We start from the raw sequence: 24,168 nt of genomic DNA on the forward strand, positions 1-24,168 counted from the left end.
CAAAATGATTATGATCTATATTGCAAGAGGCACGACCTTTAAATACCATTTCTTCATTGGTAAACTTTGTTGCAACAGGGTGGTAGAGGAGCAATTTTAACGACTCATTCGATGGAAGAAGCTGATGCCCTGTGTTCTAGAGTCGGGATAATGGTGAAAGGAGAAATGAGGTGTATTGGTTCTACCCAACATCTGAAAAATCTCTATGGTGCTGGATACACCCTCGAGATGAAACTCTTAGGCGGTGACTGTACGCCAACGACACCCTCCGGCGACAGGATTACGGGTTTGAAGGAGTTTGTTTCCAGTCTCTTTCCAGATGCAAGTCTTGAAGAAAGTTTCGCTGACAGATTAGTTTTCGGTGTTCCCCAACACGCAGTTAACTCGCTGGCCGAGTGCTTTATGCAGTTGGAGAAAGGCAAGTGTAAAGCTAACAATTGATCGTATTATAAAGAAATGTATTATAAAACATTTATTACATCGATAAAAACTTATATTTCTAGCCAAACTCGAGCTGGATATTGAAGAGTACAGCTTCAGCCAAACTACTCTGGAACAAGTTTTCCTCAAATTTTCACACTATGATGAAACTAATTCAGGAGAATGATAACTCGTAAAGAGAAATGTGTTTGTTCTTATGTGTTGCATAGTGATATAATCGTGAAACTGTTCAAAGTCGTGCGAAAAGTGTGATAAAGTTCTTCTCGTCGAGAAAAGTGATTTGTTCTTTTAGTGTTCAAAGGCGAACGCTATGCAAAACTACGAAAACAGGAACGATATCTGTATTCTAAATATCAAAAACATTATTAATAGTTACAAACAGATTTCACATTTGTCATTTGATGCAGACTTTAAAGTTATGTATTCTTATTTTAATTCTGACGATCCTGTAAGTGAACAAAAATCGTAATATTTTTACGGTACATATCGATCGACCTAATACAGAAACAGAAAAATTAGATGGTATATCTTTTTTTCTAACTGTTGTTCTGCGCTGTTATGTACATCAGAGTTGCAGTGACTTCCTGGTGAGTGAAATAAATAAACAGGACGTGTAAAATTAACTTGATTTGTAAATAGTGGAGACTACGAACAATTTATCCCATTATCAACAGAAGTGGTAATAATACTATTCAACACTCATCGTTTTGAAATTGTATTGTAATCTAGTCTATTATTCGATTCCTACAAATAGGTCTCACAATTAATATTGCTGTGGAATTGGAACGTTATTATCATCATAAGTATATAAATATTCGTTGACAGGAAAAAGAATAAGGATCAACGCATCGATATTAAATTCTTTTTAAACGCAGTGAATTCAATGAATTACCTATCTACACTGACAAAACATAGGGAATAACCTTAACAAGGCTATTCATTTAGCAACATTTATAATCGCTCGTGATTATTTCAAGCGTCGTTAACATGATGATACCGTTGTTTAGAAAGGGTGCTGCTATATCGAGAACGAGCTGCATATATACAATCGAGTGACTTAATTTGTGCATATAACTTACTGTGTAGTACGTATTTATAAATTTCTCCAGAGCTGGCTTATGGTATTTACCAAAGCCTTTCAAATAATGAGAAAGACATGATAGGTTGTTAATCTTGCCTCAATAGCACGTAAGATGATAATAATTTGACACGAGACATTTTCGTGATGGTGACAATTTAAGCATAATAGGACAACTCAAATTTGGTAAAAATAATCTGTAGAAGAATTTTTATGGTCCATGAATTAAACTTTATTGCTGCATACGTATGTAGATCTTATAATTTATTCCAGCAAAATTTAGTTATTATAAAGTTATTTGCTAGTAATCTTCCCAACACATTCATTTCTCTTGGCAACACTGAATTTGAATTTTTTTTTTTCTTTTTTTTTTTTTTGCAAAAACAAAGAGAATCATTCATCACGATGAAAATAAAAGATTTAACATTAACAAAAACAGCCATTTTTGATTACATTATATAAGGCTACTTCAAACGATTTCTAAATTTGACATTTGTAGGTAGGTCTAGAGGATACTAGATGTCTTATCTTATAAAAGACGAACTTTGAGCATAACCAAGGAAGCCTGGTATGCGTTAAAGTGTTCATTATTGGAAGAGTAAAAAAAAATACGTAGTCAAAAGTATTAGGAAAAAAAATTGTATGCTCTTTAAAACTTTCTATGATGAAAGATTTTGTTTTTAGACATACACATGCATACGTTCGATCTTCCGAGAACAGAATCCCGAAAAATCGAACGGAAATAATAGTAGGGGCACCGTTTCCAGGACTGAATGAAATATTTTGTAGAGGATAGTACATAGGTAGTCAAAAATTGAAATCTCGTGATTAAGGGATATATTAATTTTTTGTAAATAAAACTCGTTATAAGAATGATTCATATTATAAATCATATAGGATTTCCTATACATCGTATAGGAAGTATTAAATAAAAAAATAATACGTGTGCCCCAATGCATGTACGCATTTATAGGGATTGTGTAATTACGCACAACTCTCGTTCTAGCTAATACCAATATGATATAAAATTTAGTCAATTATGGAATTACACGAATAAAAACAAGAACTACAGACAATTTTATGAAAATTATATATAAATATATAAATGTGCGTATATTTATATATTTATATAAAGTATAATATATATATATATATACGTATACCATTTTTTAAAACACGTATCACAGTTACGAGATACACAAGAATATTGTAAACATTCCTAAAGACAAGTACTGTTGCTGCATTAAGAAATAAGTATACTTGCATTCATGCCAAGTAATTTTATTATGTTTTTTTTCTTTTATCTGTAGCTATACCTACATCTCTCTTCTCTGCTCATACTAATCGCCACTTTTTGGCTTTACTTGTTACGGCTCGTTCATACACGTCAAACTTTCATATCGATCAATACGTATATACACGTATAAATATAAAAAAAAATATATGTTAATATATATGGATTTATATTTATGTATGCTATCGAAGAGTTTGCAATAAGAATGAGATCACGCCGTTTTTTAGAGTTACTCGATGGTATTTGTTATTTCAAGGCTTACGAAAATCCATCGATTATTTAATATTTTGAGAACAAATTGAATTTACCTTCGCAGAAAAAACAGTTTTTAGAAACAAAGTTACGAACTCATCTTTAATAAAAAAAATATTAAAATTTTAATTCTACAGAGAATAAAAAGAAACAGTGCTCTCGTTAAAAATTTCATCTTTCATTATCTCAATCGAGGCAGCACGCGATTGTAAAACGTCGATGAAAGGTTTAATTGCCTCTTCTACTGCAAACCCTTTAACGATTTTAAAAGAATACTGTAATAATGTCATAAACCATTGAATTGATTTATAGTAATCGGTTGGACTTTAAATCTTACTTATTCTATGGTGATTTTTAAGGAGACTATTTAAAAGTTTTTCATATTTTACGTTTTCTATATATCGTAACTACGAAGAAGTACAGAAAAATATGATATTGTATAACGCTATCCAATTATTTACAGAATCGAATGAAAATAACTGAGTGTACGTGAAACATTGTTTTCTTGTAAGAATGATCAGGTGCACATAATCGAATCTTAAGCTTGTAAATTGAATGTAAAATTGATTGCCCATTGGTATGTATGATTTTATAGGAGTAATATATACATATATACGTATCGAGATACGAACCAGCGACCATTGTCGGTCGGTTTTTCGTTTTGTATATCAACGACCTCGTTCGAACGAGAGAACGAACGAAAGAAACGAGGGATATCCTTTGCACGTACCGCACTCATGCACTCTACAAGGACTTCGCGCGTATAGACAAGACACGCACTCACACTCAAAGAAATTAAGAGAGAAAGAGACTCGTATATAATAGTTACAATTATTAAATGCGATTATCATCATCAATAAGCTACACGCCGAATACACCCTGTCGATAAACAATTGACTTTGCGGAACTACGTATTTGTTGTGTAAAGTGAATGTAATCAATTGGTTAACAGAAGCTTTTTCACCAATAAAAAAAGATCAGTTAAACATTTACGAAGTGTCCTTCTTCAAGCGTTTCGTGGTTTTTTAAGTATAAAGCAAATAAGTCTCGAAAACAACGCGAACGCCCAAGTGTTTCTTGTTTCTCGAATCTATCCATTGTTGTTTAATGTATAATTTAGAGTAATTAAATAGTGATACACATTCGATCTAATTGATACCGTTTGTTATGTACTAATTAACGAGGTTTAGGGATAAGCATATTTCCTTTGAAAGACTTCGTTTCATAGTACATACGTTGCGACTGTAATAGAACCTGGCAGATTTTTAGGTTATCTGTCGAGGATCTTACATTAATATTGGACTCGTAACATCTATTATGATATCTTAGATGGACTTGTCGATGAGGTGTATGCTCACGGTTTCGAATGGATTTTAAATGTTTTGTCAACGGCGTCATTTTGAACAATTCTGTTCTTGTCCGTTTTGTGTCGGTCGATCTTGATCTTCAAAATGTATTAACAAACATCTGACATGATGTTGCAGAGAGAAACAAGCCTACCCTGAATTTAATCCCATTTAAATCTACGAGTTTTCAACGTATTTAAAATACGTTGAAAGTGAAACAGATAGGCAGGAAAACTTGCTATAAATGATGTTCTTGACAACATGATTCAAGGTCATTAAAATCATCGAGTACCTACATACTTACCTCATCGACAAATTCACCGTATCTTATAACGTCTTACATTTATTTCTACCGGACGGAAGATAACATTTGTTAAACGAAAAATATATTTGTATAATCTTTTATATAGTTGGAAAGACAATAGCTTTGTTGAGATTAATTGGCTTAGACTTTGTATACAGTTTTTGTAAATTAATTCGAACTTTTACGTTGTACAAGGATTTTAGCTACCGTAAAATTATTTTTATTACTACGTAGGGTAGCAGAAATTTCATTATCAAGAATATTAGTATAAAATATATATTTGTCCTCCATTTGTATTTACACTACTGGTTCTTACATTATATACATACACATATGTAGCATATGCTTTCTATCGAACAGAATTTACATATAATGAAAAGTGTTCGTCACGTTTCGTGAACTGCAAGACGTATCAAAAAAATTTCCGATTACCCTTAACCATAGCGAGCCTCTTTTACTAAGATATTTAGACGATTTGTTTACTAATCGATTGCCGACGATAACGATAATAATTAACTCTGTAAAAGGGCGTTAGGTCCGTCGCTTCGGATAAATAAATTTACAACATTCAATTTATTGTATTATTGTTATATTACAATAAATATATATATACAAGACGGTTTATAAAATTGCAAAGAAAATGTTATTTATGATCAGTTCGTTTTATAATATTTAACGTACATGTATAATAGTTATACCGTTAACCAAATATCGTCCAAGATTTTACGCGAAAAATGTCCTGCATAGATGTTCTCTATTATCGTTACCCTAATTGACCTCAACTCTTACTGCTTTCTCCGCTGTACAGTAATTGAAAAAAAAGAAATTCTTTTTACTATTCCTATACAGGGTGTTCGAACACCCCTGGGAAAAATTTTAATGGGGAATTCTATAGACCAAAATAAGACGTTAAAAAGTTATTAACAATTAAATTCAAAAATTTCAAATCATTCTGGAAAAATTATTTTCGGTTGCGGGGGTCAGTTACAATCATTTTTGGTGAATAGACATACCCCCGGATTTCTGCGCATTTTCGAGAAAAAAATTCAATACGGTCGGAACTTTAAACGTTAATAACTTTTTAACAAAGCCTCCATCGACAAATTGGTATTCTTGATTTTCGTCTTATTTTGGCCTCTAGAATCCCTCATTAAAATTTTTCCCAGAGGTGGCCGAACACCCTGTATATGAGTGTACATATGTATACACCTTACCTTCGTTCAGTTATTTAGACTCGATTGTATTAATAATATACGTATTTCTTTTTCTTCGATAATTAAAATATGATTAGTATGCTGTAAAGCATGCATCCGTTTTTTCTGCTGAATGCTTGGCAATGGAAATAGCTGCTGATTATGCCTACCTGGACCACGCCAAATCTTATTTAACCCCTTCCCGTGGCATTTAGCTCGACGAAAGACTTTCTGTTCGCGAGTCTGGCTGGTGATATTCCGCTTTGGGCCAAAATCTTCATCACGAGTCAGACTCGTTAAAGTACGGGAAGGGGTTAATATACATAGAGTCACTCAGCTTATTATAGAAATTACAAAAAGCACTTTGAACCTAAAAACTAAATAATTTCAATCGTAAAAGTACTATAAAAAGAACATACTACTCATCAATTTAATTTATTTATGAAATGTGCTATCAAGATTTTGAGGCATATTTTTATTTAATAGAGTTAGAAATATGTAAAACATTCCATATGTTTATATTAATAAAAAATTGAATCATTGTACATACTTTCCATGCTTTTTATTTACATTCTCCCTCAACCTTTAACATTAATTTCTTAATTTTTATAATCCCTCACAACTGTTACAAATATTATTCGACTCCAATTACTATCTAATAAAGTTCGTCAACCATCTCTCTATTCACGTAATTAATAAGTTATAAACGATTACTGGAAGCGACAGGTATGTATTTCTCTTTATATAGACTTTTATTCTATCCAAGATATACACATATGTATTTCAATTATTTGCGCCAAAAAGTGACAAAAATATGTGTCGCCATCTAGTAACAGGATTCGAACTAAAAAATTCGTGCCAGGATCACAGAATGTGTAAGGAGGTATCCGGGGTACAGGTACCCCCACTCCTGCTATTTCTGATACGCAATACCTTGATTAATCGCTAATAACTCCTTCTCTGAGATTAAAATATGAACTTTTAGAATTGAAGAATATAGTATAGACCCTTGGCTACATTCAAGGATACTTTTTATCACCATTCCGTCTGTAATTAACAAGTTATTAACGAATATCGGAAGCCGGAACATTTACGGCTGTATCACTGTCTGCTTTAATCGATTAATTATCAACTTTTCAACAATAATAGGCATATTTTGGCTATTACAGAACCAAGTAGACATCCCTGGCAACATTCAAGGATCGATTTTACAACGCTCCATGCTCCAATTAATTAGTTATTAGCGATAGATCTCCAAGGTGTCGCGTTAAAAGGTTAGAAACAGTGCGCCGACTTCCGATATTCGTTAATAACTATTTAATAACTTATGGAATGGTTATAAAAAGCATCCTTGAATCTTGCCAAGGGTTCATACTATATTCTTAAACTCTAAAAGTTCGTAACTTATTCCCAGGAAAGGCGTAATTAGTAAATTAAGGAGCAATAGTTCATTAAATACAGAGAAATACATAGTACTCTGTTTCCGCCACTAGTTGGCGCCACATGTAAAGAATCAATAATTCACCGGTTCTAATGAATCACTGCTCGTTAATTTACTAATTACGCCTTTCCTGAGAACAAATTATGAAGTTTTAGAGTTTAAGTATATAGTATGGACCCTTGACAAGATTCAAGGATACCTGTCACGAACATGGCATGCCTCATTAAATAGTTATTAACGAATATCGGAAGTCGGCGCACTGTTTCTAACCTTTTAACGCGACACCTTGGAGATCTATCGCTAATAACTAATTAATTGGAGCATGGAGCGTTGCAAAATCGATCCTTGAATGTTGCCAGGGATGTCTACTTGGTTCTCTAATAGCCAAAATATGTCTGTTATTGTTGAAAAGTTGATAATTAATCGATTAAAGCAGACAGTGGTATAGCCGTAAATGTTCCGGCTTCCGATATTCGTTAATAACTTGTTAATTACAGACGGAATGGTGATAAAAAGTATCCTTGAATGTAGCCAAGGGTCTATACTATATTCTTCAATTCTAAAAGTTCATATTTTAATTTCAGAAAAGGAGTTATTAGCGATTAATCAAGATATTGCGTATCAGAAGTAGCAGGAGTGGGGGTACCTGTACCCCGGATACCTCTTTACACATTCTGTGATCCTGGCACGATTTTAGCAGTACGAATCCCTGATATTAGATGGCGACACATATTTTTGTCACTTTTTGGCGCAAATAATTGAAATACATATGTGTATATCTTGGATAGAATAAAATTCAATATAAAGAGAAATACATACCTGTCGCTTCCAGTAATCGTTTATAACTTATTAATTGCATGAATAGAGAGATGGTTGAAGAACTTAATGAAATTGGAATAATACTTGGAGTAGTTATAAGGGATTATAAAACTTTAGAATTTATAAAAATTAGGAAATTAATGGGAAAGGTAGAGGAGAATATAAAGAAGAAGCATGGAAAACATGTATTATGATTTTGACTTTTTATTAATGTAAACATAAAGAATGTTTTACACATTTCTAACTCTATTAAATAAAAACATGCCTCGAAATCTTGATAGTACGTTTTATAAATAAATTTCTCGGCATTAATAACTGACCACCTAATTATGTAATGTGAAACTTGACTGGCCGTCTGATAGTAGAAGGGTCAGTTGGCTAGAATTGGGGCCACTTGTGGCTCTCAACGAGGACGTGAATCACCCCTGTTGTACGATATATTTGTAAGAAATGTTGAAATGAATATTTTGGTATTTCGTTAAATTAATACTTAATTTGTTTATTTTATTAAGTTAATATGTATCACATCGGTTAACATAATAATTAAAAAAAGGTCCTTTCACTTCTGATGTGTCTTTAATAAAAGTACCATTCTTAGAATATGTTCTCATGTTACTATCTACCATGCGTATCTACCATAACTCATTCCTATTTACATTTTCTAGTTAGTGGTTTACGCTGTACTTTCTCGTTGCCGGATAACTGCTTGCACACACTTGGCCATTGTAGACGAAGCGCGGGATATTGCGTCTGTCATGAAAAATTCATCCAACGTCTTTTGCTTAACTTCCAATGGACTCGATGATAAGGATCCGTTTGACTCCTATATAATCAAATAAAAATCAATATTAACTTATTTTGTATTATATCATTAAATCGTATTTAATTGCTATTTAAATATTATATGTACATGTACCTTTGATAACTGTAAAGCCTGAGCAAAATAATTAGCTGGTTCCACGTTTCCGTATCTAACTAAATGCGGTGCAATGTCTTCTAGTCTAGACCTGACCTCCAACAAATTGTCGTACGGCAAACACACTCCGCAAATCTATGGAAAATTTTCATTAACTCTATCTTTCCGACTAATGCTAAATATTTAAGAAAATATTAAAAATTACCTCGGAAATAGCTCGAATAATCTTCCAATCTGGTCGTGCCATACCCGGTGGGGTAATTGCAGCACAAGTTTCTTGAGCACGACCTTCCGTATTTACGTATGTTGCCACTTTTTCGGTATATGCAGCACCAGGAAGTATAATATCTGCAATCAAAGCTCCTTCATCTCCATGGCTACCTGGAAAAATTAATTGAAAAGATATACATTTACGTTTGACCGCTAAAGAAGTAAATTTGCCATATACCTATGTATACGATAGAAGTGTTTGAAAAGTCTTCTTTCTTTATATTTGCATCGTCGGCTCCCAATAGAAATAGAACTTTCGGTTGCAGCTGCTTTATTTCCTCGATGGTCGAAGAATAACCTATATCTAAAGCAGCTACTTGTGACGCATTCGTATGAAGAACATTTAGAACTTTCCATCCTTCAGGAGTCTAATGAAAAGTAAAATCATACAATATACCTACAATGCATATGCGTACGTGAAAAAAATATTATACAGTGATTTCTTTCTTACATTCGAATTTTCTCCCAAAGACTGTGCCAGTAATTGTGTTTCAGACAAAATTTTCGCGCCATCTTTTCTATTTAATTGTTCAACGCCCAAAATGACAAGAGGTTTTTTAGCAGCTTTTAAAGTTTTCGAAAATGCATGAGTACCATTCCTTAATTGTGTTATAATTTCCGGAGACTGGCCCAAATGCTAGAACGAAGGTAAAACTTCAATTTTTGTACATGGAAGGCCAAGATAATATCAAAATTGTCAAATGATGCAGTACCTACCTCGTGATCGTATGTTAAATCTACATTGGGACCAATTAAAGCAATAGTCTGTTCACCATGAATGTATCCTTTTCTTAAACGAGTATTTACTAGTGGTGCTTCGTATCTTGGATTTGTACCAATTAATAATACGACATCGGCATCCTCGACTGCAGCGATTGTATTATTTAATAAATAATTGCTTCTTATATCAATACCTGCACCATTTTTTGGGAAATTTTGTTCTGTTGCAAGATTTTCACTACCAAGTGCATTTACAAAATCCTTCAATGCTACCAAAGACTCGGCATCTGCTAGTTTTCCAGCAATTGCTGCACACTTATTCGAGGGTATATTGTGTAAAACTTCACCAACTAAAAAATAGTATATTACAATTTGTTATAAGCAATACCTAAATGTTTTTAACATCAAAGACTAAAATGCTTAAAATCTAATTACTATATACCTGCTACAAGAGCATCTTCCCAATCAACGGCTTCCAACTTTCCATTAATTTTCATCATGGGTGTTATGAGTCTTTGACGCTTAAGTCCGTCATAAGAGAAGCGTGCTTTATCCGACAGCCATTCTTCGTTTACTTCCTACACAGTACCATGATGTTAAAGGTAATGAATACACTTTAAGTAGCGATTGCCAATAACGATACTAACTTCGTTTACCCTTGGTAGAATTCTTAAGACTTCACCTGTTCTATGTGATACCACTATATTACTACCAACAGCATCATGGACATCGATGCTATCTGTGCGACGCGTCTCCCATGGACGCGCAACAAAAGCATATGGTTTACTGGTTAAAGCTCCAACAGGACACAGGTCAATGATATTACCAGATAATTCAGATAGGAACATCTTTTCTACGTAAGTTCCTACCTAAAAAATACAACATAATAAATACACAAATATTAAAAGAACTAAACTATACCTAAAATAAATACTAAGCTGAATTTAACAAATTGTTAAACTTACTTGCATATCATTTCCACGACCTGTAGTTCCCAAATCATCGATACCAGCTACTTCAGATGCAAAACGAATACACCTTGTACAATGAATGCAACGTGTCATAACTGTTTTTACCAAAGGTCCAATGTCCTTATCTTCAACTGCTCTTTTACCACTGTAATTAATGTCAACAAATCTGCTCCTATCACTGCCAAATGCCATACTTTGGTCTTGCAAATCACATTCGCCACCTTGATCACAGATTGGACAATCTAAAGGATGATTTACTAACAAAAACTCCATGACACCTTCACGAGCTTTACGAGTTAAATCTGAATTAGTCTTCACCCTCCAGCCTTTCATTACAGGCATGGCACAAGCAGCAACAGGCTAAGCATATTTACATAAGAAAATATGTATATTCATATATATAAATACATAATATTATTATTATCTGTTTGTCATTTATATTATAGCACATACCTTAACTTGTTTTTCAATTTCTACCAAACACATTCTACAATTTCCTGCCACAGCTAAACGTTCATGATAACAAAATCTGGGAATTTCTACTCCAACCTTTGCAGCTGCCTAAAAAAAAGACAATTAAAGAGTTACAAATTTTCATAAAACTCAAAAAGTATCTAAATTGAATTTATGGACAAGAACATTAATGGAATTTAGTAAAGAGATTAAAAATGATTTACCTGCAAAACAGTTGTCCCTGGCGGAACTTGAACAGGTTTGTCATCTATGAATACTTCTACCAATTCTTGTTGTAGCTTGGAGGATGTATGCAATCCCACAGCAAAAGGCCTACCATTTTGCAATCCTGTAGATAGTCTTATCACTGAGAGCCTCAACATTTTGGCTCAATCACCCCTTATGCGTCGATATTATACTGTTATGTAAGAAAAAGTCATAGCTGAAGCTTCGACTAACAAACCAAATGTAATAACCTAGTTCTACGTCAATCGGTAGATCTACATTTTAATCTTTTAACATACATAGAATGAAATCAACCAGCAAGTCAAATTATATTAAATAATAATATAATGAAACTCTACTCGGTGTAATTTCTGTTTTAAAATATTTACATTGATTTTATTTGATCTAAAATTACCAAAACTTTCCTCCGTCCCACGAATACCTTCCCAACGTAGGAAAGCCTGGACCTGGGCAAGCAATCGACAAGACTGATCATAAATAGGACTCGTTGCGTCGTTGCTATTTAATTTCGAATATTGGCAAGGAATCATATGTTCAATAATGGCTAATTTTCGAACAAACCTTTCACAAGATCAACCAAAAATAAATTAATTTTGTATAAATAATTGTTTGGCTACATAAGGTAAGAAGACTATATGTACTTATATACGCAACACGCTATTAATATACATTTCGTTCTTTCTCGAAAAAATATTCTACTTCGCAATACCTCTTTACATGAAGTAATCTACACGAATATAATTTTGAACTATCTTTGTAGATAGATGAAACATACAATAATAGTAATTACGACTCGTATACCTTTCTAAACAATAATGTAGAATAAAAACAAATATAGCTAAGACCAAGATAACTTGACTAACGATGGCTAAAAGTGCAATCGGTGCAATATTGAAAAAGTACAAGAGTTTGCGTTTGATATTATAGTGAAGAATAGTAGTTTCGTAATTTTGAATGACATAGGACTTTAGAACAGATAAAGGGGGATCATTAGGTTTCATAATTTGGGTTTTCTATTTACCAACCAGTTACTAGTTACTTTTTTATTTCCCGACAGTAATGTACCGGAATGACGTCATGTTGCATCGAGCAACGAATCGTCAAGTTTTCACCGCATGTAGCTTTCTCTTCCGGTGAGCAGATAGAGGGTACTTTGTTACCATCAGCTCCCATCAAGTACTATCTTTTTACCTGCATTTTCGCGATGGCTAATGGTGATCTTAAGACTGATAAGGGTATCAAAGATTTAAATTCTTATTTAGCAGATCATAGTTATATCGAAGGGTGAGTCTATTTCCATTATTGTAGAATTTTATTGCGGTACACGTGCTCATCTTGTCGGCATTTTAGTGCAACATATTCGTTTTTCTTCTTTCTGTATCGAGTAACGTCTTTGAACTAAATAAACTTTTCAGTATGACAGTCTCGATGTCGTTTGACATTATTTTTATCAGTCTATATACAATATTTGCAATAATCTATGTTTGATTTTTATTTTTGTAAATGTTTTCGAACTTCCCTTAAGCCACCCGATCCATATGCGTATCAAAAATGTGAATGAAAATCGAACTTATCGTTAGAAAAACTATTATCTAGTAGTTTGTACGCGACTGTAATTAGAGCTGTTATATATAGATACATTTAATATTGTGTACCATCCTTTAATCATTACAACATCCGTGATGTGTAATCACGTGTCTATTTTTGACGTTTCGTTAAAAATGCAATTATATGATTTCCATTGACATAAGCACTTCACATTAGACGAGAAAATTGAATAATAAACAATTCTTTCAAGGTGGCAACCCAGTCAAGCTGATGTGGCAGTCTTAGAAGCTTTAGGAAAACCTCCAACATCTTCGAATCCTCATCTTTTACGATGGTATAATCACATCAGATTGTATGATTTAAAGACACTTCCTGGAGAAAAGAAGGCACCTAACTTCTTAAATAGTGATAACTCTAATAATGCAACAACAATAGCTAAAACTGAAGATGATGATAAAGATGTGGATCTTTTTGGATCAGATGAAGAGGAAGATGCAGAGGCTGTGAGAATCAGAGAGGAAAGATTAAAGGCATATGCAGAGAAGAAATCTAAAAAACCAGCAGTCATTGCTAAGTCTAGTCTTGTATTGGATGTTAAACCATGGGGAGATGATACGGATATGAATGCTATGGAAAAAGCTGTCAGATCTATTCAAATGGATGGATTAGTTTGGGGAGTTTGTAAGTTGGCTCTTTACCTGTTTGAATTTAACTCTTTGCTGCTCAAAACCAAAATATTTTTTTTGTACCTTATCTTAACCTTTTTTACTTTTGTGAAGTCTTATACATTTTATAAATAATGAAAACTAACTTCATGTTTTCAGCTAAACTGGTAGCTGTGGGTTATGGAATTAATAAATTCAGAATAATATGTGTCATAGAAGATGACAAGGTATCTGTGGACTTACTGGTGGACCAAATTGAAAGTTTTGAAGAATTAGTTCAATCTGTCGACATTGAATCATTCAATAAAATATAAATGACTGTTTATGCCCGTTACTTTTAATATAAACTTAATAAATAATAACCATTGTTTTGTATATATAATTTGTTATTGGATGATCCTGAAGAATTACTAATGCAACTTCAGTGGTAATATATTAGCAAAGCTTTAAATAGTGTGTTTATTTGAGTGATTCTGCCATAGTAACAAAAATAGATTGTAACTTTCACGTTTTAAATTTAATATGTTCTTTGCCTATTTCAAAATTTGATATTTTATATTCGTGTAACTACTTGGCAGTAGATGATGGAAAGAGTATACTTTCTTTATTGATTAAAATATAATTCTTTGTTAGCATGCAATGTTATTAAGGCTAATTTAGAATACCGTGTTACTATTGATTAAAACATGTGTATCAATGTCATGCAATTACTTTTCAACAAATTTGATAATTCCTTAATGACAACAATTATATAATGAAACTCCATTTTCCTAATTAAGAAGTATATCTTATTGTCGTTTATTAAACACCTTTTCGAAGCGTTTCTAACTTGTTGTAGAACCACTAAGTTCATACACTTCTGCATACTTCTTGAATAATTTGCCAGGTAAATAATGTTAATCAAATACATGAAACATTGACCGTAGTCCGAAAAATCCACATATAAAAGCAATGAATACCATGTATGTTAAGATCCTGAAAATTAATTACAAAAAATTTGTGCTATGGAGAGTAGAAGAGACTGTCATTCTCTATTCTCCGTTGTTTGTATATTATGCGAGTCGTTTATGGTATACATATGTAGCTTTTCCAATAAACACGTTGGTATGGATCAACCGATGCACGCGAAAAGTGGACTAATTGAGATGAAAATCTCAAGTTGAGATCCCTAGAGAGGTGAGCGTTATTGGAGCGTGCCCGATCATGATCGGAAAAGGATGATCGCATCCTTCTATGTCTTATAGCGTCCACCGAGAAGTACAGTGGGACATAAAATTATTCATTCAATCGATAATGCATCAAAGATGAATAAAGTAATCAAGCAACGAAGGATATTTTTATACTTCCATTTGGATATACATAATTTATATAATGTAACAAAATCGTAAAAAAATTTTAACAATTATGATTTATAATTGCAGAAAAAAGAATTATAACAAATTTTTATACTTTCGAATATGAAGACCTGAGTTTATCTTACAGGGGACTCTATAAACTATTGAATTATTAATTAATTGCAGAAAATAGTGTAAACTCTGAGAGTTTTTCGTATTATAGATGTTGCACAGTCTACTCTAGCATTCATATACACATGGCACACTTAGGCTTCAGTGTGTGGGAATCCGGGTTTTAACATGACGACATTCCCCCTCACACTTCGCCGCTCTGAAAACACCGTTCCTTGTTTTATGCTCTGTCTCCTTATTACTGTGTCTGTGAATATCATGCAACAAACAGCCCTTGGTTAATACACATGAGGCTAGAAAAATTTTTTCGAACTGACTTTGTTCATGTTCAATATTGTATTAATTATAGATGAAAAATTTGATCCGGAAAAGTACGAATAAAAGGATACATGACTAAAGAATCAATATCTAATCGAATTCGATCGTACGGTTCTCGAAAATGTTAATATCTATATGAGTCTGAACATTGAGCACGATTGCTTAAACGAATTTGATATTTCGTAAATAAAAAGTCATCAGCCGATGTAATCTTTCATTTTTTATGTTGCCATGACCTTGAATTGTCTATGAATGCTAAATCAAAATTCAAATGCATAATACAAATCGAAATGTACGATTTGTTTAATTTCGACCTTAAACTTATATTCAATTTGATAGATATCACTTACAAAAAGAGAAAGTTATTTCCTTCTGGTAACTACAATGTCGCGACAACTCGAATTCCAAAAGAAGATACGAATCTTTGTTTTTCAATCGCGATCATTCTCAAAGGATTGCAGTCCTTGCCACTGACCTCTGTTGAAATCCCCACTTCTGTAGACGACTCACACGTTCACCGCCCACTTGCCGCACACGCTACAACTGTTTTCTATATAAAAGAACGAAAGAACGGAATATCGGAGTGAATATCGTGTCAAGTGTCGCGAGGGAATTCCCAAATATTAAGTACATTACGAGTTCAAAGATAATTAGCTTATCCGTCGAATAACAAATCACTCGAGTACGGAAATAGTAGAAACATGGCCCTTTTATCGAATATTTTGTTTACTGCGTGTTTATTGCCGGTAATATTAATTTGCGGTAAGTAGACACCTATCATTTCAAGTATAAGTACGCAAACAATCATTTTTGTTGCAATCTCATTTAAATTAAATATCAATTCCTAACATCTATTAAATATTAATCATAATTCTTTATGGTAGAGTATTGTTTAAATCCTATAGAATAAAGTATTTCACACATCATCTTCCTTAGATCCCAAAATGGAAGAAAACTTTAGAGGACCTCTAGAATAGTATTAAATTATTATTTTTGAAATAAAAGAAGTTATTCAATCATAAAATAATATGGGGAACTGTAGAATTCTCTTTTTTAAATCGAGATTTCATTGCACACTGTCTAGCTGTCTTCAAAATCATGTATTTATATTTTATAATTTTCTATTATATTTAAATCGAGTGGATTGAATACGATTTTTAGAACAAAATTTTGTATATATTCTATAGAATGAGGCATTTATGACAGGTTACCTGGCTAACTCGTTTATTTTTAAAGACGAGGAAGAATGTTTAAGACAAAAATTGTTTGATTTCACGAGAGACATAGTGTGATGACGTTTTTTGGGCCCACGTAAAAGCGTCAAGGATATTTCAAGGTTAAGATTTATAAGATGAATAATTTACAATTCAAAGAACAACTACGAAGACGAAGAAAATATTTTATCCCAAAAGACAGATGCAATAGTTACATTTTTATATTTAAAATTCTAATTTAAGCGTTCGAAATAACGACCTTGAATGATAATACATGGTTGATGCGGTTCGATACGAACATTATTGCATTTCGAATTTTATTTTCAACTACTCGTAGCACAAGCTTTTTTTTGTATTCTCCTTCCTTGTATACACTTACTACTATATTGTAATTCAACGACGTGTCCTTCGATATTAAAAAATATCTAAACAAAGAACATTCTATCTTGATAAGGTAACGACGAGAGTTCTTTGTAATTACTTTCAAAGTTTTATAGTGTTTTATACGAATGAACAGGAAATAGAGATTAAATTTCTTTAGAGTCTACATATATTGGCGTTCAAGATCACTATCTTGAATACTTACATTAGAACTTTTGAATTTATCTTTGATCGAGGTCCTCAACGGATGTCTTGTTTGCCAATAGGATAACGCGTCACTGCTCTTATCACAAATTTGCGAATCCTTAGATGTCCGTAAACCACAGTTTGAGAAACACTGTAGTCATGTAGAGTACATAAATTGCAGTTTATCACAAATAAGTCGTAAATAACATTATATCACATTATATTTTACTAATATTAGTCATATCATCATCGAAGTAGTTTAGCTGAACTCAATACAATGTTATATAAAATTCTTGATTGTTTTTAAGCTTATGAATAGTTTAAATTGCATAGATTAAGAATGTTCAAGAATGAAGACAAGGATATAGTAGAATTCAGGTTATCTTTTCATTTTTTTACTGAGTGTAAAACTGCGTTAAGATGAAATCCGGTTTTCTATATAAGCATAATATTACAACCGGCGCTATTTACGAATGGTTCTCCCAAGGTGTAATGAACTATGCTTGACAACAAGTTCAAGGAAATCCAGTCAATGCGTTGAAATAAAAAGCTAATAATAATAAAAATACTTATTATTATTTTCTTCTTTTTTATCCATATTTCACTCTTCGTTATTTTTGAAAACTATACCGAACGAAAAATTATGAGACTTCTTTTACACAGCACAAGCACCAGTATCGGGGGGTGTAACGATATCAAAAACTTGTTTCGGATGCATATGCGAAGCTGCTTCCGGATGCAATGTCACATTGGGTTGCGACGGTTCTGTTTGTGGAGCATTTCGTATAACATGGGGTTATTGGGCCGATGGTGGAAAACCAAAACTTGATGGGAGTTCGGATCAGGACAAAGACGGTTATTATGAAATACTGTCGATGCATATACATAAATAAAAATCTTTTTTTTTGTTTTATAAAGATGTTTTCTTTCGTTTAGCGTATTCACGATGCGTAAACGACCCGTATTGTGCGGCTCGTGCGGTACAGGGTTACATGGACAAATTTGCTCAGGTAAATTTTCAAATAAACACATCTGTATGCACGTACACATACATATTTAGAATAAATATTGGAATACTATATTCGAAGCAATCATAATTGTTTTTTTGTCTCATCTTTCCTCGTTTATAGGATTGTAATGGAGATGGTAACATCAATTGTGACGACTTTCTACGCATTCATCGATTGGGTGGATACGGATGCAGTGCTCCTCTAGATGCAAAATACGAAAATACTTATAAGCTTTGTATGAAAACCTTCGAGACGGTTTAATAACAAACTTTTAATGACGTGCACACATGACAAGATATGAATATTGAATTATAAAATTATATTACATTTATTCTCATTGCAAGGTTTACAAACTGATCAAATAAACTTAAAAAATAATCTGACATCGTTCTAGTTCAATTCCCTTCAAAAACGTGACGTAGGAAAGAAAAAAAAGGGTGGTACATAGAAGGTATTATTTACAATTATGTTAACATTGGAGAATTTATTATATTTTACTAGTATCAAAATATAACCTTGGACCCATCTAAAATTAATATTTTATCTACTAATTCAGCTCTTCTCTTTAACATCATTATTTTCGTATCTAACATGTCACTCGAATTTATATTTTTTATTAGAAAACAACTGATGAATAAGCGAAGACTTTCTTTAAAAGTTTGCAATTGAGGAGAAATGGATATTCTCTTAAATACTTCCAGGCAAGCCTGTTCATTTTTGTGCAATAGAATACCTAATATGATTTGTCTAAGGAGTTTCATAGTAGATTTGTCTAATTCTGTGAATTCAATAACCTATAATAAAGAAAAGAATTCATTATACACGGCAAACCATTCATAAAATATAGTAAAAAATATAGAATTTACTTTTAAAATTGATAAAGCCAGACATTTTTCAATGAATAAATAGGTAAAAAATCGTGCCAGGTTGTTTAGCTGTCTTGTTCCATAAATTTCCAGTGTTTTCAATTTATCCCATAAAGCGTATTGTATTGTGAGCTAAAATATTATTAATAATTTACATATCTATATATGCTTGTGTGTGCATTTGTGCAACATATGAAATTAGAATACTATACTTGGTATTTTCGGTTATATTCGCATAATTTTTGCGCCAATACCGCATAGTAAGGATTGAACTTATTTTCTTGCAAACAACAATGCATTAATACATGTACAATTTCATCTCCTTGTTGATCTTTCAAACCAAGATGATGAAGTTTTTCAAAAGCATCTAAGTAGTCTTCAGCTGTCATAAGAATGCAAAAAATATTTTTTCTTGTATCCGTGTTCATTCTTTGCTTCTGTGCCAGATCTAATATTTTTTTGCCGAAGTTAAGTTTATTTTGTCTTTCTGCCTTTCCTTGATTGTCCATATTATTCGATCCTGTCCAAGCTGAACCAATGATCCACCATTTTCCATTTTCATCAGCTATTGGAAGAAACAATTGAATACAGTATTTTAACTGTTTAAGTGCCAAAGATGATTGCAATACTCTGTAGTTTAACTCAACAATATTGCTTACTATGTAACAAATCCTCTAGAGACACATTAAATTGTGTTATACTATTGCCTTTGCGTATAACATTTTTTATTATCTTCTTTAAATGTTCCACATGTGAAGAGTCATATTGAGGTATTTTACTGATGTTATTATTCTTTATTGCTAACAAAACATCCAACATATATTTAACTCTTGAACTGAATAATAACAATATTATGTAAATCAAGTATCTATGCTAGTTTCTATCTTTGAAATAATTAATGTACAAAACTTACCTTTGTCTATCACTATTGCTAGCCTTTTGTTGCAAATTGTGTATAAATTCTTTCAAAGCAATTGGATCATCTTTTCGCAGTGGAAATCCGACTGTTTTTAAAATAAGCAATATCAATTCAATCTCTTTCTCTGTGAATTTGATCATAAGTGTATTGAGTATTTGATAGAGAAGTTTATGCCCATATACCTGTATTAAATTCAATTAAGGAAAATACAATCCAGCATCTATTTTAATTAATGATCAGTTAATAAAATTATTGTACCTTAAAGTTGTATAGATGGGAAATCATGAGAATCACATTATCTAATTCTTTGTTCTCTACATCCTGTGGTACTTCCATTGTTTTCACAAATTTTTTGACAAGTGTTTCTAAAAAGTGAGCACCAATTTCAACACCAACATTAGCATGTAGAATAGCAATTAACATCATATGTTCACAAATGAGACGGTCTGGTGTAAGTACATGTGCAACTAAAGCTTCAAATGCTAAATTTGATAACATGTAATTCATATTATTACGACTGTGTGTCATGTACATTTCTTCTATCTATAATATGCAAATTATATAATGAACAAATTTATTATTTTTACATCCCTATTTCTTTAACATATATTATTACCTGATTAGCTATAGTGTGAATGTTATGTTCTGCTACTCTATTCAAACATCCCTTTAATTGTTTTCTCAAAGAAAGTAATTTTTCAGAATCCATATTTCCATTTGGAATAATACGTGCAGCTGGAGGAATATATCTTCTAACTTCATGAACAATATTACCACCTTTATCCCTTTTTCTTCCATAGATGTCTTCCCATAAACCTTCATCTTTAATATTGATATTTACAGATTTTTCATTTTGTCTAGCATCAGGTTTTATTTTGTTGTTCATACATATTTTTAAATTGCTGCTGTTAGCTGCAAGATCTTCACTTATGCAAATAGAACTATTATCTGTGTCTTCATTTTCATTTTCATTACTCTTAAACAATTCATCATTAGTTTGCACATTTTCTATCAGATTTTCTTTTACAGCCATAGTGAAATCTGCTTCAAATTCATTATTAATTTCATTTTCTAATTGTTCCCTTTCTGTTTCTACCATGCATTTTCTATCTTCTTCTAAACAAAAATCCAAAAGATCTGTATTCATATTAAGGAACTATTCACTTAGCCAAAAGTAATTTTTCAGACATATAATCGTTTATCCTAATAAACATTATAGGACAAAATAAATCGTCAAATAAAACAAAAAGGATACAATCTAAACCATCTGCTACAAAAGATTGAGGAATTGACTTCTTCTTTCTTTTATTTAATTTCAATTGCTTCTCCAATTTTTTAATGATTTTATCTTCTTTCAAGTTTGCTTCCTTAAGTAATTCACATTTTTCATTGTTTTTTTTGCGTTCTACTTTCTGTCGTTTTTTTTCCTTGACAGTTTTTTGTTGCAAATTAATAGTCTTGTCAATTGTACAATCATCGCCATTCTCATCTTCGTTGGCTGTAACTACTTTTAATCGTTTGTTACTACGAGTACCTGTAATACACAATTCACTTTTCTTTTGAAAATAAATTGCTCTATCTGTTTTCTTTTGCTTCCTTGCCTCTTTACGCATTTGTTTACGTGATTTCTTTACCAATTTTGAACTTGCATTTCTCCTTTCTTTATTCTTTACTTTCGATCGTTTAAACGAACTCATAGTTATTTAATTTAATAAAACTTATAAAAGTATCGACTTCAAAATTCATTTACTTTCATTCTTACTCAGTGTGGCCAAATCGGGCATAATTGAGTGCATCGAAATCGACAATAGTAACGACGAACTTCCATAGCATTTAACGGAGTGGTGGGGAAAGTCGACATATCCTACCGCATAAGCCACATGCTACGCCAGGTCAACACTTCATGTAACTTCGGAAAATCGACGAAGAACGTGAACGGGAGCCTTTCCTTCTTGCTCTTGAACAGCTGAAGTCTGTCCTCGTGTCAATGGCATACAATTTCGAATCTCGACTGCCCAGCCGCCCAAGTTTGTCGTGGAATAGTTCGCTATTTTCAACGATAGATGGCGCTTATTTTTCGACCTCAAACCCTCTGGTGCTAAAACGCCCAAGTTTGTCGTGGAATAGTTCGTTATCTACAACGCTAGATGGCGCTTATTTTTCGACCTCAAACCCTCTGGTGTTAAAACGCCCAAGTTTGTCGTGGAATAGTTCGGTACCTCCGACGCTAGATGGCGCTTATTTACCGACCTCAAAACCTCTGGTGCTAAAAAGCCCAAGCTTCTCGAGAAATCCATCTAGCGTGGACGATACGAACTATTCCACGACAAACTTGGGCGTTTTAGCACCAGAGGGTTTGAGGTCGAAAAATACGCGCCATCTGGCGTTGTAGGTAACGAACTATTCTACGACAAACTTGGGCGTTTTAGCATCAAAGCGAAAGTCACTAGCACCGATTAATCCTTTCTCTGTTTTAACAAGTCTTAAAAAGTCCTACAACAGTGGCATCACTGATTCATACAATTTTATCTTTGATCAGGGATGCCAGAAAGGCACCGAAGGTGCTCTCTCACACTATGTCAGATCACGTGTACGTGAGCTCGTAGAGTTTCGAAAAGTCGACAAAGGCAAACTGACACATGCTCTCTTTCTCGATTATTCTGAAGCTGCCCAAAGTAATTTCGGACCGTCTCGTGGGAGTCGAGAGAGAAAGGTTCACACTTCCCTTCTCGCCCTTGAACAACTAATATCCGACCTCCCGTCAACAGGTCTCCATTGGCCTCTGCTGACCGCTGCTGACCACTCCTGTTACTTCTGACAACGTATAACGATTACGACTGGCTACTGTTAGCCTCTCCCAGCCTCTGCTGAACACTGCTGACCACCGCTTATATTTCTGACAACGTATATAACGATTACTATTGATTTCTGCCTGCCTCCGCTGGACTCTGCTGACCGCTACTGCCCACTCCTAATACTTCTGACAACGTACAACGCTTACAACTTGCTACTGCCTGCCCCTGCTGGACTCTGCTTGTCACTGCTTGCCACTGCTAGCCTCTGCTGACCACAGCTGACCACCCCTGATGCTTCCGACAACGTACAACGCTTACAACTTGCTACTGCCTGCCCCTGCTGGACTCTACTTGCCTCTGCATGCCTCTGCTGGCCTCCGTTGGCCTCTGCTGACCACTGCTGACCGTTGCTGACAACTTGTGACATGATGTAATATAATATAATACGTTAATATGTATTAAAGTTTTGTATAATGTAAATCTATGACAATAAATGATATAATTTCAAAGAATTCTATGTATTCTCTCATCATTTTTTACCCCCCTCTCTCATTTCTAAGAATTCCTGAAAATTCTCGGATCCCTGAAACTTACCGGCGTCCCTGAAACTTCTCGGAATCCCTGAAATTTCCAAGAAGTTTCAGACAGCGGCTAAAATTCCGGCCTGAATTTTTCGGCAAAAATTTTAAAAAGCCGTTACGTAATATTACGTAGCATTACGTAATAGCTTCTTAAAATTTTTCGCGGCCGGGATTTTTCGGCAAAAATTACATAATATTACGTAACATTATGTAATATTACGTAATAGCTCTTTAAAATTTCTCCGGCCGGAATTTTTCGGCGAAAATTATGTAATGTTACGTAATATTACGTAATATTACGTAATAGCTCTTTAAAATTTTTGCCGAAAAATTCAGGCCGGAATTTTTGCCGTTGCCTGAAGCTTCTTGGAAATTTCAGGGATTCCGAGAAGTTTCAGGGACGCCGGTAAGTTTCAGGGATTCCGAGAATTTTCGAATTCATAAAAATTCCTGCCAGCGGGAAATTTGAAATCTT

The 24,168-nt window shown here is 33.2% G+C and overlaps 5 protein-coding genes across 10 annotated transcripts in view; 3 read left to right on the plus strand and 2 right to left on the minus strand.

Annotated features, from left to right (window-relative positions):
* LOC143345118 (cholesterol transporter ABCA5) overlaps positions 1-4,057 on the plus strand; it is a 32,708-nt gene extending 28,651 nt beyond the window's left edge. For all 3 annotated transcript variants that reach the window (XM_076771931.1, XM_076771933.1, XM_076771932.1), the window contains 2 exons: positions 79-418; positions 504-4,057. In XM_076771931.1, coding sequence (XP_076628046.1) covers positions 79-418; positions 504-607 — 444 coding nt within the window. In that variant the 3' untranslated portion in view covers positions 608-4,057. The remainder of the gene's footprint in view (positions 1-78; positions 419-503) is intronic.
* Positions 4,058-8,356: 4,299 nt separating this feature from the next.
* On the minus strand, positions 8,357-12,304 carry Nd-75 (NADH dehydrogenase (ubiquinone) 75 kDa subunit). Of its 4 annotated transcripts, XM_076771364.1 has the most exons (13): positions 12,139-12,304; positions 11,723-11,916; positions 11,499-11,606; positions 11,040-11,405; positions 10,722-10,943; positions 10,517-10,652; positions 10,072-10,424; positions 9,806-9,991; positions 9,533-9,722; positions 9,290-9,465; positions 9,085-9,219; positions 8,825-8,991; positions 8,357-8,593 (listed from the first exon to the last, which is right to left on the minus strand). In XM_076771364.1, exons 2-12 carry the CDS (start codon positions 11,879-11,881, stop codon positions 8,842-8,844), a joined length of 2,181 nt encoding a protein of 726 aa, XP_076627479.1. In that variant the 5' UTR covers positions 11,882-11,916; positions 12,139-12,304; the 3' UTR covers positions 8,357-8,593; positions 8,825-8,841. The 4 variants fall into 4 exon arrangements, with proteins under 4 accessions (XP_076627479.1, XP_076627476.1, XP_076627477.1 ...); XM_076771361.1 differs by lacking the exon at positions 8,357-8,593 and having other exon boundaries at positions 8,642-8,991; XM_076771362.1 differs by lacking the exon at positions 8,357-8,593 and having other exon boundaries at positions 8,642-8,991; positions 12,113-12,217.
* A 138-nt stretch (positions 12,305-12,442) lies between these two features.
* Eef1beta (elongation factor 1-beta) lies at positions 12,443-14,332 on the plus strand. Its single transcript, XM_076771399.1, has 4 exons — positions 12,443-12,466; positions 12,802-13,028; positions 13,543-13,973; positions 14,117-14,332. Exons 2-4 carry the CDS (start codon positions 12,814-12,816, stop codon positions 14,269-14,271), a joined length of 801 nt encoding a protein of 266 aa, XP_076627514.1. The 5' UTR covers positions 12,443-12,466; positions 12,802-12,813; the 3' UTR covers positions 14,272-14,332.
* Positions 14,333-16,282: 1,950 nt separating this feature from the next.
* On the plus strand, positions 16,283-18,915 carry LOC143344865 (lysozyme). Its single transcript, XM_076771406.1, has 4 exons — positions 16,283-16,503; positions 18,186-18,377; positions 18,459-18,532; positions 18,653-18,915. Exons 1-4 carry the CDS (start codon positions 16,443-16,445, stop codon positions 18,791-18,793), a joined length of 468 nt encoding a protein of 155 aa, XP_076627521.1. The 5' UTR covers positions 16,283-16,442; the 3' UTR covers positions 18,794-18,915.
* A 116-nt stretch (positions 18,916-19,031) lies between these two features.
* Positions 19,032-22,357, minus strand: LOC143344842 (nucleolar MIF4G domain-containing protein 1). The gene is made up of 8 exons (XM_076771356.1): positions 21,573-22,357; positions 20,934-21,454; positions 20,576-20,860; positions 20,312-20,499; positions 20,058-20,233; positions 19,611-19,963; positions 19,399-19,530; positions 19,032-19,326 (listed from the first exon to the last, which is right to left on the minus strand). Exons 1-8 carry the CDS (start codon positions 22,012-22,014, stop codon positions 19,036-19,038), a joined length of 2,388 nt encoding a protein of 795 aa, XP_076627471.1. The 5' UTR covers positions 22,015-22,357; the 3' UTR covers positions 19,032-19,035.
* Between the last annotated feature and the right edge of the window lie 1,811 nt (positions 22,358-24,168).

The sequence above is a fragment of the Colletes latitarsis genome, chromosome 8, assembly GCF_051014445.1.
Source record: "Colletes latitarsis isolate SP2378_abdomen chromosome 8, iyColLati1, whole genome shotgun sequence".
NCBI lineage: Eukaryota > Metazoa > Arthropoda > Insecta > Hymenoptera > Colletidae > Colletes > Colletes latitarsis.

Bases quoted from the DNA above. Each gene is read 5' to 3' on its own strand.
- Nd-75 (XM_076771364.1), bottom strand. From the start codon at position 11,881: ATGTTGAGGCTCTCAGTGATAAGACTATCTACAGGATTGCAAAATGGT. The intron at 10,425-10,516 runs GTATATAGTAAT...ACTATTTTTTAG, and splicing joins GGAAGATGCTCTTGTAGCAG to TTGGTGAAGTTTTACACAAT. The intron at 9,723-9,805 runs GTAAGAAAGAAA...ACTTTTCATTAG, and splicing joins CTTTGGGAGAAAATTCGAAT to ACTCCTGAAGGATGGAAAGT.
- Eef1beta (XM_076771399.1), top strand. From the start codon at position 12,814: ATGACGTCATGTTGCATCGAGCAACGAATCGTCAAGTTTTCACCGCAT. The intron at 13,029-13,542 runs GTGAGTCTATTT...AATTCTTTCAAG, and splicing joins GATCATAGTTATATCGAAGG to GTGGCAACCCAGTCAAGCTG. The intron at 13,974-14,116 runs GTAAGTTGGCTC...TCATGTTTTCAG, and splicing joins TGGATTAGTTTGGGGAGTTT to CTAAACTGGTAGCTGTGGGT.
- LOC143344865 (XM_076771406.1), top strand. From the start codon at position 16,443: ATGGCCCTTTTATCGAATATTTTGTTTACTGCGTGTTTATTGCCGGTA. The intron at 16,504-18,185 runs GTAAGTAGACAC...TCTTTTACACAG, and splicing joins GCCGGTAATATTAATTTGCG to CACAAGCACCAGTATCGGGG. The intron at 18,378-18,458 runs GTTATTATGAAA...TCTTTCGTTTAG, and splicing joins TTCGGATCAGGACAAAGACG to CGTATTCACGATGCGTAAAC.
- LOC143344842 (XM_076771356.1), bottom strand. From the start codon at position 22,014: ATGAGTTCGTTTAAACGATCGAAAGTAAAGAATAAAGAAAGGAGAAAT. The intron at 21,455-21,572 runs GTATCCTTTTTG...ATATGAATACAG, and splicing joins TGTAGCAGATGGTTTAGATT to ATCTTTTGGATTTTTGTTTA. The intron at 19,964-20,057 runs GTAAGCAATATT...TTCTTCCAATAG, and splicing joins TCTAGAGGATTTGTTACATA to CTGATGAAAATGGAAAATGG.